Below are 13621 nucleotides of genomic sequence, written 5' to 3' on the forward strand. Positions count from 1 at the left end.
TTGATTGACATCATGAGGAAAATCCATTTTACCTCAAGTGCATCCAACCCCCATTATTTTTTTAATTCTTCTTATGCTGTAGTTACTACTGTTACTGCAGTAATGGTACGAGTCACAGTATCAGAACTACTCATTGTTAGGAAATTGATGAGGTAGTAGACAAAACAATGAAGTTTGTAGCTGTTAGTATGGTCTTGATTCAACTCCTGTTTGCAAAAAAAATCATGTGTTATGTAATGTGAAATGTGTCTTCATTAGGGAAGGTGACTCTAACAGTAAAGAATACCATTGCAGTTTAATTACCTTCTCTTCTCTCTTCTTCCTGGCAGGAGTTTTCATTTGCTGTAGTCCATATAAGAAACAATGTTGGTCTTGATCTTCCTTTGTAAAGATCCTATGTTGTTGTGTGAGCTATTGTTATGTAGGCAGCCTTTTTTAAGAATTTATTTTCATTTAGTTTTTTCTTCTAACCTTTTCAGTAATGGGTCATTTAGCATAGCAATATAAGTAATTTTTCTACATTAGTTATTCTCAATAAATTTTAGAAAAACTAATACATTTTCAAAATATGTTTATGAAATAGCCCTTTCTATTTATCAGAAAGTAACTAAATTTCCAGATAGTTTGATTTCTTTCATTAGAAAGGTATGAGAAAGTTTGATTAAAGCAAGCTATAAACAAGAAATCAGTTAAACAGCATAAAAAGAAATCTTCAAAGCAGGCTGTAAACACTATGGTAAAAATGGTAAACATTGGTCTCTACCATTACTGATAAGGATATCTCTATTTAGATGACTCCCCCAAACAAGGTATCCAATCATCCCATAAGGTAAGAAAAGCCTCCTCACCTTTCCTCACTCTTGCCTAAAGAAAGACAGTTACAAGCAACTTTGTCAGTACCTCGTACTACCTCCATGTTTGCCATTAATTATATCAGATCTGGAACATTATTTGGCATAAGAGTCTAGCACTTCTGTGGCCTTTCAAGATCTTAGATGCAACTATTGCTAACAACTCATGAATCCTTCATGGTTAAAACTTTGTGTATCTATTACACTTTTACCGGGGGAGTATTTTAATATCAGGCAAGAAACCTCACTGAAGCAGCAAGCGCATATCTTCGTATCTTCCTTGCACTGATGTCAGTCTGTATTTAGAATACAGAGGTGCAAATCACTGCTAGTATTTGCAAAGATCCAGGATATTAAAGGTAACACTAGTAGAGGTTCTGTTATAGTACTTCTACTGAAGCTAAAGGTGTTTACTTGCCTATTATATACATGACCGAGATGGCATCTACTTCTTTTCTATCTCCTGATTGGGAAGGTGCTTCCTTTCATTTTTCTGGGGATATATTTGCTCTTGAACATATATTTTCTATGTATCTTCTACTTATCAATTTGAAGAGGTCATGCTTCTTTCCTTTTGCTAGTTCCCAGAAAAATTTAGCCTTTGCCAAAATGGCTAAGCACTATCACAATCATGGAACGTTAAACATATAATCAAAACTATACAAATGCTAAAGGTCTGATAAAACAACCAAGCCATAGGAATAGATAATACACAATGCAAAATGGCTTTACACTCAGAAATAAAAGAAATTGGGATGCTAGACACAACAGCATAAATGAAATAAATAGTTTATTAATACACTCTTAATAAACTATTAGTTTATTAATAAACTATTAAATTGTTTATTTTGTTTCTGTTACTAAACTGTTTCTGACTGTAAAGCTTTTTTATGCTTTAAACCTATAAACTATAAGAATAAAAAATGGCTAATCCTCATAAACAAGGTCAAAAAAGTAGATTATAAAATGAGTACTTGAAAGTATCAGGTCAGTGGATTATCCTGAACCACTGTGACTGGAGACTCTAAAGACCCAGGCCCTGCCTAGAAAAGGAACATTCCCCTGATGAAACTAGAACTGTTAGCATCTCAAGCAGTCAATCCTCTGTTGAAAAAGTAGGGAGTATGAGCAGGCTAATATCAGTTAATGTTTCCTGAGATAAATTGGGCCTGATTTATGAAAAATAAGATAAATTAGATGAAGAATTAGGCTATGTAATGCCAAATGGACAGCCAATGCAGTCTGTACAGTACTGACAAAATATGAAAGTACATTTGCAGATAGCTGTAAACTGGGTATACGTGTAATCACCCCTTGACACAGAAACAGTGTAGTGAGTTCTAAGCTGCATAAACCAATGGTGTACTGTAAAACCACTAAAATTAAGTGCAAAATTGCAATATTGGCACATTTGATAAACAGCTCTACTTCTCTCTGTGTCTACATTTCTTCTAACACACACATACATACACACACATATGTACACACACACACACACACACACACACACACACACACACACACACACACACACACACACACACACACACACACACACACACAGTTGCTCTGGAGACAAACTTCTATTTGTCACACCACAATCAAAGAAAACTGCTGGTGATTCATTATATTCTAACTATGTTTCCACAATTTGGAACTCCATTACTTTATATTTGAAACATGTAGGCAGTTTAAAGTCATTCATAGCCTTACTAAAACAGTACATGATAAACTCCTGATTGGTCTCCTTAATCTTGTTTACCTTACACTTTACTTGACTGGGCTCCTTAATCCTGTCTAATTTACACATGACCTGACTGGGATCCTTAATCTTGTCTACCTTACACATTACCTTACTGGGCTCCTTAATCCTGTCTACCTTACACATTACCTGACTGGGCTCCTTAATCCTATCTACCTTACACATTACCTGACTGGGCTCCTTAATCTTGTCTACCTTACACATTACCTGACTGGGCTCCTTAATCCTGTCTACCTTACATATTACCCAACTAGGCTCCTTAATCCTGTCTACCTTACATATTACAGAACTAGGCTTCTTAATCCTGTCTACCTTACTCATTACCTGACTGGGCTCCTTAATCCTATCTACCTTAATCATTACTGGACTGGGCTCCTTATGCCTGTCTACCTTACACATTACCAGACTGGGCTCCTTAATCCTGTCTAATTTACACATTACTTCACTGGTCTCCTTAATCCTGTCTACCTTACACATTACCTGGCTGGGCTCCTTAATCCTGTCTACCTTACACATTACCTGACTGGGCTCCTTAATCCTGTCTACATTACACATTACCTTACTGGGCTCCTTAATCCTGTCTACCTTACACATTACCTGACTGGGCTCCTTAATCCTATCTACCTTACACATTACCTGATTGGGCTCCTTAATCTTGTCTACCTTACACATTACCTGACTGGGCTCCTTAATCCTGTCTACCTTACATATTACCCAACTAGGCTCCTTAATCCTGTCTACCTTACATATTACAGAACTAGGCTTCTTAATCCTGTCTACCTTACTCATTACCTGACTGGGCTCCTTAATCCTATCTACCTTAATCATTACTGGGCTGGGCTCCTTATGCCTGTCTACCTTACACATTACCTGACTGGGCTCCTTAATCCTGTCTAATTTACACATTACTTCACTGGTCTCCTTAATCCTGTCTACCTTACACATTACCTGACTGGGCTCCTTAATCCTGTCTACATTACACATTACCTCACTGGGCTCCTTAATCCTGTCTACCTTACACATTACTTCGCTGGTCTCCTTAATCCTATCTACCTTATACATTACCCAACTAGGATCCTTAATCCTATCTACCTTGCATACTACCTGACTAGGCTCCTTAATACTGTCTACCGTACACATTACCTGACTGGGCTCCTTAATCCTGTCTACCTTGCACTTTACTTCACTGGTCTCCTTAATCATGTCTATCTTACACATTACCTGATTGGGCTCCTTAATCCTGTCTACCTTACACATTACCTGACTAGGCTCTTTATTCCTATCTACCTTATACATTACCCAACTAGGCTCCTTAATCCTGTCTACCTTACATATTACCTGACTGGGCTCTTTATTCCTATCTACCTTATACATTACCCAACTAGGCTCCTTAATCCTATCTACCCTGCATATTACCTGACTAGGCTCCTTAATCCTGTTTACCTTACACATTACCTCTTCCTCTGTTTACTCTTTTTCTTCATTCACTTCCACCTGTCTCTAATTCCATTATCTAATCTTATAACTATTTATTTTCATCCTGTATATTCCAACAGTTCCACCCTCCTAGCAGCCTTAATTCTATAGAATTCCTTAATTCATTTCTCCTTCTCTTCTGATTTATTTCTTTGGACCACCTCCATAGCCATCTTTTGCAAACACCCCCTGATCTTGCCTTCTCCACACCATCATAACAAAGGAGTGATCTGGCATTCCCTTTTCATTTTTTATCTGTGACCTCCATCTCATATAAGAAATCATCTACAGGTGATTTTCATCACAGATTTGTGAGTGAATACTTAAAATAGTTTATTTGTTATAGTTTCCTTTTTATTGTGACCAACCTTTTGTTTCTGGATTCTGTGTTGTGAAACGTTTTACCTTTTGCAATGTTTTTCCCCACCTATGCCAATTGGACATTGACTGGACATTGACCTACATATTGCAGAGTCCCAACCCCTTTCTAAAAGTGTGCCTGTGGTAAGGCTGTTCTGCTTGCCAACAGGCACATTCAGTATCTAATTTGTGTCAGTGAAGGTCATAACACTTTCAGCTTAGCCCTTTAGCTTTTCTCTATGTCTGTGATATCTGTTGGTAAAAGTCTTGTTTGCCAAATCCATTTCAGAGGCAAAAGAGCTATAAAGGTTCTTGCCAACAATCTCTTTCTAAAACAGTCAAAAGATAGTTGTACAGCAAATGCCATCTTCTTCTTGCACTATAAAAAGAAAAAAACTAGTATATTTGTGTTTGGGTTTTGCCTCCTGTTTCCTCATTCACTAGAATGACAGATTTTGTCTGCTTCCTAAGTGATCATAAAAGTACTGTTTGTAGCTGTATGTATGTTAAATACTGAGTATTACTATCTCTGAACCTACTACCTCTGAAGACTCCACTCTCCAAGTGCAGGCTGCTGACTCAGGGCAAGCTGGCCCCATGTGTGTCCATTATCTTCTCAGGCTTTATTATGATACATTGATAAACACTTTAAAGAGCCCAAGGCTGTAGATCTGGAGCTCCCTCCCCACTTCAGTTCCTAGATGTTGTGTGTCTTGTGACACACTGGTTTTCTTATTCATAGTGGTATCACTGTGACCTTTGCCTCCATTCCTGGGGTAGGGCCCAATGCCCTGGGTCTCAGTTACTTAGCATATTTATGAACAAAACAGATTCTTAGAGAAGGGAAGCTCACGCCGTTTTGGAAGGCATTCAGAGAACTTGCAGGCGTGGTACAGATGGATCCTCATCTGTACACAGTATCAAAGAGAAAAATTCTAGTTCAAAGCTGGTCAATCCATTGTACACTGCCATGTCAGAAGTAGGGACACCAACTTGAACCTCCATCTTTTGATCATGGCCAAAATGTTCAGAACAATATGGACAGACTTATACTAAGTACTGGCTTTCACATTAAAGCAGTCACATGACAATAACAACTATCTAAATAAAAAACTTTTTAACATTATGTCAACTATAAGCACCAAAACTGGTGTTACTTAGAAATCTACTAGGGGTAACCACAGATCACCAAATGAAATTTAACTAACATATATTGCAAGTAGTTTAGAAAGCCTACCAAAAATCAGTTCCCTGTACATTGTCAACCTTATTTCATCAACCCCACCAAAAAAAAAAAAACATTGCATCTGTATCTACATCCCTAACTTCTATATCCTTCTCCTGTACCAATCTACAAATTACTCACAAAAATAAACTGGGACAATGTTATTAACAAAGTGGTAAAACACAAGTTGCATCACTGCTTGGCACATAACCAGCTAAACTGGACTGAACTGTTATAATGCCTAACACTGAGCTGGTCATATCTCACAAACTTCTCTATAAACCTGATAACTGTTCTTCTTTACTTAATATCAACCAATGCTATTCCCCAATTAGAACTTCATGCTCTGGGGACAAACCTTTACTTGTCACAACAAAATCAAACAAAACTGCTGCTGATTCACTATATTCTAACTATGTTTCCACAATCTGGAACACCATTCTATTATATTTGACATGTGTAAACAGCTTAAAGTCATTCAAATACTTACTAAAACAGTACCTGAAGAACTCATGACTGGGCTCATGTTCAACAACAGTATAACTTTCTGTGTTTATAACTCCATGTTTATCTTCTGCTTCCAAGTCTATTTTCTCTTTTTATTCAATTTATATTTCATTTTTCACTTTTCTACATATCTTTTTCTCCCTTTTCTGTTCCGGTCATCTGCATATTGAGTACACTTCTATCATTTCTATCCAATCCAGATTTTCCACATTGAACTTTTTTCTTTAATTGTAACCTTTTTTTCCCTGTTTAACTCTCCTTTCATTCTCCTTGTGTATTTAAATACCAGCAAAACGTAACATTGGTTTCAGCTACCTCATTTCCTATGCATGTCATTTTTTTTGTATTCTTTTGTGCAAAGTAATACTGCAGCCATTAAAACTGTTGGTGTATTGTTTAAAATTTTACTTTATTATGTATTTCTAATGTTTTACTGATTCAATTTTCTGTACAACTTTCTTCCCAAGCCATCACCGAAAAGAAGTTTGCTGCCTTGTGTGACTTCCTGGAAAACAAATACAAATTTATTTTAACATTTGTTGACCAGGAGAGTGCAACTTAGAATGAGCCAATTTTCGGAAGAGGACCAGGAGAAATGCTCCAAACATAGTTCTTTGTAACAAGGGAGGAAACCAGAGCACCCCCACATGAATGCAGGGAGGACATGCAGACTCCACACAGAAGGCACCCCAGCTGAGAAGCAAACCAGAGAACCTCTTGCTGTGGGGTGACAGTGTTAACCACTGTACCACTGCACAAATTCATAGAAAAAATAAATAAATAAATAAATAACAGAGGTTAGCAAGTTTCTAGAAATGGTGCAAACTACAAACAGTAACCCATACAGTAAAATCCATCCACTGTTTCTAAAACTGACCTTGTAACATTAAAGCCCTTTACCTATACAATTAACCTTTCTCTTATCACTAGAATTAATCCATCCTCTCTAGCTCTCTGAAACAATTATAGTTTTGCAAAAGCACTCAACTCCCATTGCTTCCCCTGACTTTAAACCTATAATTTTCTAGGGATTAACCTATAATTTTCTAGGGATTACTTTCAAAATTATGGAGAATCCAGTCAGATAATACCCATTATGGATTCAGAAAGAGATATAGTACCATATTTGCCCTTTATAGTATAGATGCATTTTATGAAAATGTGGAAAAAGGTTTTCTTACGACAAAGTGCCTTCAAGTCAGAAAAACTTCATAGTTAATACAGCTTAAGATATGTGGATTTTGAAAGGTGCTTATAAGTAGTTTAGGAGTTCATCTGGGGAAATGAGTATGTAAAGCCATATTGGGTGAAGTATAGTCACAGCTTGATAAACTGTATGATAAACTCACTCAAAGTTCTGTGCTTGGACCTGTCCTTTATCACTAGTTATAAATGAAATTCCACTTTATTTATCTGACTGCATCAGATACAGAAAGAAATGCAGGTTGATTTAGTGTTTGAGCCTAACAACACTGAAGGTTCAACCTGACAAAACATTGTTGAAAGTTTCAGATAATCAAATGTACAAAAAAACATCTTTATAGGGGACAAGCCTCCCTGCACACTCCTTGTGGGGTGCTGTGTTCCTAGAGCCCATAGTAATTCAATGATTGGACAACAGTGGAGAAAATCCTCACACACACACACACACACACACACACACACACACACACACACACTTAGAATCACTGATGGCATGTAAATAGAAATAACACCCACAGCTATTTCCAACAGAAAAATGATTGACAATTTTAGCAGCAAGGAATTATGCTTGACAAGTTTAAACCTCACCATTTTATAGTTGACTAAGTATAGAGCAATGCTTTAACAGACTATGTGCTTGGTTCAGAAAATGCTCCCCCATGCCAAATCTAAAACCATGCTTCTGGCAATAACCAAAAGCTTTTGCAAACAACTGACATGGATGTAAGGGATGCATCAGGCATACCAGTCAAGCCAGTAACTAAATATCTAGGTGGATGGTTTGAATGTAGTTTTAAATATTGTGAATCAATTGAAAATGTGCTTCAGAATTACTAACTTTCAACTTCATAAGCTAAAAAAGCTTTTGAGTTAAATTTCTTCAAAAGGTTGGAACTGGCAATGTATTTATCATTGTAACTGTCTCATAAACACCCCATGTTATATAAAGCTGTAAATAAAGTATTTCATTTTTCTTTCCTTTTAGACACAAGAGAGTTGATTGACTGTATATGTAAAATGCCAAGTAGCTACGTATCACAGGCATACCCATCGTATTGTTAAATAATCTAGCTTTCAAGTTGTTACATCTAGAGCATTCCACAGCATTAGGGACCCCATACTTCTTAATCTTCTAGATATTTTTTACAAGTCAACTAGCTACATCAGGACTAGGGAAGTAAATTCTACCAGCACAAAAATTAATGTGATGGATAGACAGATTTATTACCCAGTGCCTACTCACCTCTGGAACAAACTTTCTCTGCATGTTAAACAAAATGCACTCTAGCGTATTTCAGTTCAAACATGGATGACTAGATAGATATCCATAAATTATTGACCTGCTTTGACATCTTTTAGAAGGGGGTTGCCGCATGAAGTGAGTACTGTCAAGGTATAAATGGTCTTGTGACAGAATTGCCTTGTATTATATATGGCCCTCTTGTTTTTAGGACACTGCCAGAGTGTTTTTGCATTTTGTTTCTCTCTTTGGCTCTGGTAATAATCATTTGTGTGTATTAATCCTTTCTGTGGTATATCAGTATCATTCGTTGATTTAATGATTGCCCTCAGTTTGCAGTCATCCACAAACTTGGTCAAAGACCGTCTACATTTGTGCTGACTTCTAATAAATAAATACTGAACAGGGAGGCCTGTTAAAGAACCCTGTAGTACACCCCGGGTGACTTGTCTCTTGCTAGAGGTGAATTCACCCACTTTGACAGTATGTGTCCTGTCCGTGAGTAATTTGGCTACCCACCAGGTAATGGGAATTTATGCCCAGCTGAGAGTGTTCATCTATAATATCAGAGTGAGGAATTGTATCAAATGCCTTGGCCAGGTCAGGTTAGGTGGGATGCACAGGCTTTCCTTCATCCATGCCCTTGGTGACTTTCTCAAAGAAGTCACCCAGATTAAACAGACATGATCTACTGCTTAACAAATCCAAATTGGGTTGTTCCAGAGTTGGGAGATCAACTATGTCTGTGTTGATCAGGTCCACAATGATTATTTTCATGCCCTTACTAATGACCCTACTCAGGCTTATGTGTCTGTAATTCCATGTGTGTAATGATGCTCCCACCTTGTGCAAAGCAAAGACTGTTGCTAACCACCTTTCTGCCAGAATATAGTCTGTCTGGAGGCTGTGGGTAAATAGGGATCCAAGTGGGTCTGCTAAGTCAGGTTAGAAGTTATTTCCGAGACAATCAGGGACATTGCCAGGGCCCATTAATACCATGTTTTTAGCCTTAGTGAGAGCAGAAATGACTTGCTGTCTTGAGATAATAGGTTAAGGAAATGTAAAAGATATACTTTGGGTGATGACCGGTGGGGCAACGATTTGAAGTTGATCTAAATCTGTCAGCTAGCATGTTATCTATTTCCTGTGGTTGAGTATGGGCGGTGCCATCCACAACTACCTTTGTGCATAGTGGGGTATTCCCCTTAAGGTTTCAGATGTGGTTACAAAATGCTTTGTAACATCACCTCCAAATACAGCTTTGCGTATGAATCACATGCGCAGTTATACAACTCAACCTATTTCATGTTATTACATCAGTGTGTGGATGAGCTCCTTGACACCAGATATGGGCACATTACAGCTGATTCAGATGCAATTCATCCAAAACATTTAATGACACAAATGCTAACAGTCCCACAATGCTGCTGTGAAACACCGGAATAATCATTGTGAATAGCAACACAATTGTGCATATAATGAATTCTCTAGATTTGCACGGGAATATGAACATTGTTTGTGTATATAACAACATCACATCATGTGGATGAACCCAGTTGTATATACCCATGTAATCAGTATGCTTTATTATTACTATATGTCAGATAACATTTCCAGATGTTAGGTACACATGTAAACTTGTATGATACTGCAGCCATCACTATGATGGTTGCATGACAACTGTGTAGTATGTTCATAACCTCCATTGTAAGAACACATATCTTAGTAAGGCAACAATATATGTAACATCATCCCATGTCAACAGTCCTCAGAAAGCCTATTATTACATCTGTTATGGAAGGAACGTGTAACCAAATGGCAGCAGCTGCTATCAATACAGTAGCTCAAATCACATATTGGGATACACTGTTGTAGGGCTACAGAACATACACACCTCAGCATACTACATGTAGATGACAGCAACATTGATATGTACAATCTTTAGAGTGTCATAGGACATTATTTATTGTATTTTTATTTATTTATTGTCATTTGTTAACCAGGTTGGTCCAACTGAGCCAAAGGCCCATTTTCAGTGGAGACCTAAGGAGAAAAGTTCCAATTACATTAATAGACTAACAGCCAAGAGCATAAAACCAAAATTTTTATATCTATGTTATGGATGATAGTAGGTATATGTGCATAAGTGTGTATGTGTTTGATTTTATTATGGACTACCTCTGTCCAAATGCGACATGTGCACTACTCCATTACAGAATCAGCAATCACACATCCAGTTGTCTGAAGATGGTTTGCACAAGAGAATGTATGGACTCTGCTTCACGATGTGTGTGTGCATCTTTGAGATAATGACATCCTCAGTGTTCCACAGAAAGAAATATATATATATATATATATATATATATATATATATATATATATATATATATATACACACACACAGAGAACAGTGGATGTTGGATTACTGGGGCTATGTAAAATGTTCTCCTAAGTGGGTGTCAAATGAAAAGTAATTCAAACCATCATACAGTGACCATAATATACTACCAACCACACACACACATCAATTGATTGAGGTAAGATTCAAACATAACACCTGTGTGAGTATACAAGCTAGATACCATATAACATAAGACTAGCACCACCACAGATGTCTGAATTTAACACTCTCAGAGTGCACTTTGAAGAGGATGACATCATCGTCTGTTGAAAAGATGCACATACATTCAGAATGATTCTCTTAGCATTACGCATGATCTGGCAGTTAATGGAGTGGAGCCCCTTTCTGTTGATGTATACCCTTTCCTGCTCCTGGGTAGTGCTTTGATCTCAATGTGCATGCAGTCTATGGCACCCAAGAATACAGACAAGTGTGCTATGGGGTATAAATCCTGCATAGTTCTAGCTCTGTCCACAGGGGTATGGTGGAAATATATGTAGTTACTGGCTTGTATTATCATAGCATTCAGGAAGTGGTGTAGGATCCTGGATGCTGATGCCTGTGACACCCCCAACATAGTCAGTGTGGGTCTCTGAAATGTTACTGTAGTTAATATTGTAAGGGTTACACATACCTTCTTCTCCACAAGTTTTGTTTCCACTCAGTTTCCCTTTTTCTTAGGTGAGGGCAACAGAGGTTGCAGAGTTTCTGAAGTCTGTCTCTATCCACCCAGTAGTGGTCTACTATTTCTACCTTCAGTCTAAATACCCTCCTCCTCCTTTCTCGAGGTCTATCAGCAGGCTTGAGCTTGTTGCACCTATGCATGCAGAAGAGCAGCAGCCCCTGACTTTCTTTCTCTCCAGTGTAGTTTCCATGACTGTTTACCAGTAGGTTTTGAAATACAAGGCAAAAGGCTACACTAAGTGCACATGATTGCTTTATAGCTTGTTGAGTAGTTCTGCCATCTTAGATTGGTTGATTAGCATACACTTCAGCCGCCTATGCAGTGATTAGCATGCCACAATGTTTACTATATTTGTGCGGCTCAGCTGCTTACTGAAAATAATCAACGTGCTACTCTGTACATGGTTTTAGTGAGTTGTGTAAAGTTTACTGAATCCTGCCCTTAGTATCATGTGTAATTTGTAAAATACAATACCATCTTTCTGTATAAACAGGGCTATAGAACAACACAAATAAATTTGCTGTATTTAGCTACATATTCCTTTCAGTGTGAAGAGAAGCATTGAATTATAAAAGAAGTATGTTTAGCAAAAAGGTGGGCTATTGAGGAATGTTGTCCTTAAGGCTTATTGATTTCAAGTTTTGATTAATTATAACATGATAAAAGACTTTAGCCAACAAATTCTACAGTAATGTTTATGTTTCCATTGCTTATCTTTCACATGTGTCATAGACCAACTGAATGAAATACTAATATACATTACTTATCAAGGTTAGATGATAATACGTTTGACACATTTCAGCTGAGTGGAGAACAAGTAGATGGAGAAGAATAAGATTACTAAAATTCCTTTGCTTTATTGCAGATGATAAATGAATATGACGGTCCTAGGAATTGTTCCATGTTTACCTGTCTTGGTCCAAATTGTCTGATGGAAGAATAAAGGGGAAGAAGAGTACCATTAACACTGTGGCCAAGCCATAGAAGAGCAGTTTATGTTGCAGAATGAAAGCACCCAGTTATGCTCACATTATGCTGACACTTATATATATATATATATATATATATATATATATATATATATATATATATATATATATATATATATACAGTTCCCTAACTTTCTAAATTTTATTACGGGCAGTTTTACTGTTCATCAGTGAGAAAAATGTGACTTTTTGATTGTTCATCTCACTGGGAGGAGTTCTTAAGTTACAAATAAACAGCTTATGTGTTAAACAAGAAATTAAGTTAGTCAACTGCATGTTCACAGCAGCCATCTGCTTAAGGTGGTGATGGATTGTAACATATTTCAATGTGAAAGTGCATGACGTTTGCAGTAGTTCATTATATGTATGAATGGGTAACATTCTAGGAGCTGCAGCAGAATATATGATGTATTAACTAAAACTCTGCCCATATGAAGAACAAGGCTAGATGTTAAGAACTGTAAATGGGGGGAAAACTGAAGAGCTGATGACAAACACTGAGGATTCAAAGAACTGTGCATGTCCATGCATGTCCATTCTGCAAATGTAAATACTGTTCCAAGGAGACTTTGTATGATTCAGGTTCCCCTACCCTTTCACTAAGGTTCTTTCCATTCATGCAGTACGTGCTACTCTTGTAGCTTTGCCATGCTTTGGACTAAAAGTGTTATTTTCTTGGGTCAGTATAAATTGAATAGCTCTTCCAAAAATGAGTAAACTTTCAAGAATGAATGGGCAATCTTAATAACAATTAACCATCATCAAACGTAGTACAGATTTACAGCTATAACACATTTACATCAAAGGGGGTAGTCCTGAAGTACCTCATCAGATGTTGACAGAAAGGGGAAAAGGAAAATTATTGCAGTCTTATATGTATAGGTCCAGTAGTCCAAAATGACAATAAAAATAGCATTGAGAG

General features: G+C 37.2%; 1 protein-coding gene across 4 annotated transcripts in view; it reads left to right on the forward strand.

The window, feature by feature from the left end:
* LOC122791795 (myb-like protein X) overlaps positions 1 to 12727 on the forward strand; it is a 146116-nt gene extending 133389 nt beyond the window's left edge. For 3 of the 4 annotated variants that reach the window (XM_044059741.1, XM_044059744.1, XM_044059743.1), the window contains one exon: positions 12576 to 12722. In XM_044059741.1, coding sequence (XP_043915676.1) covers positions 12576 to 12586 — 11 coding nt within the window. In that variant the 3' untranslated portion in view covers positions 12587 to 12722. Of the gene's footprint in view, positions 1 to 12575 lie in introns of all 4 variants that reach the window. The other variant, XM_044059742.1, reaches the window with a different exon arrangement.
* Positions 12728 to 13621: the final 894 nt, after the last annotated feature.

Source organism: Protopterus annectens, chromosome 17.part0, assembly GCF_019279795.1.
Source record: "Protopterus annectens isolate FY-2018-M chromosome 17.part0, PAN1.0, whole genome shotgun sequence".
Taxonomy (NCBI): Eukaryota; Metazoa; Chordata; order Ceratodontiformes; family Protopteridae; genus Protopterus; species Protopterus annectens.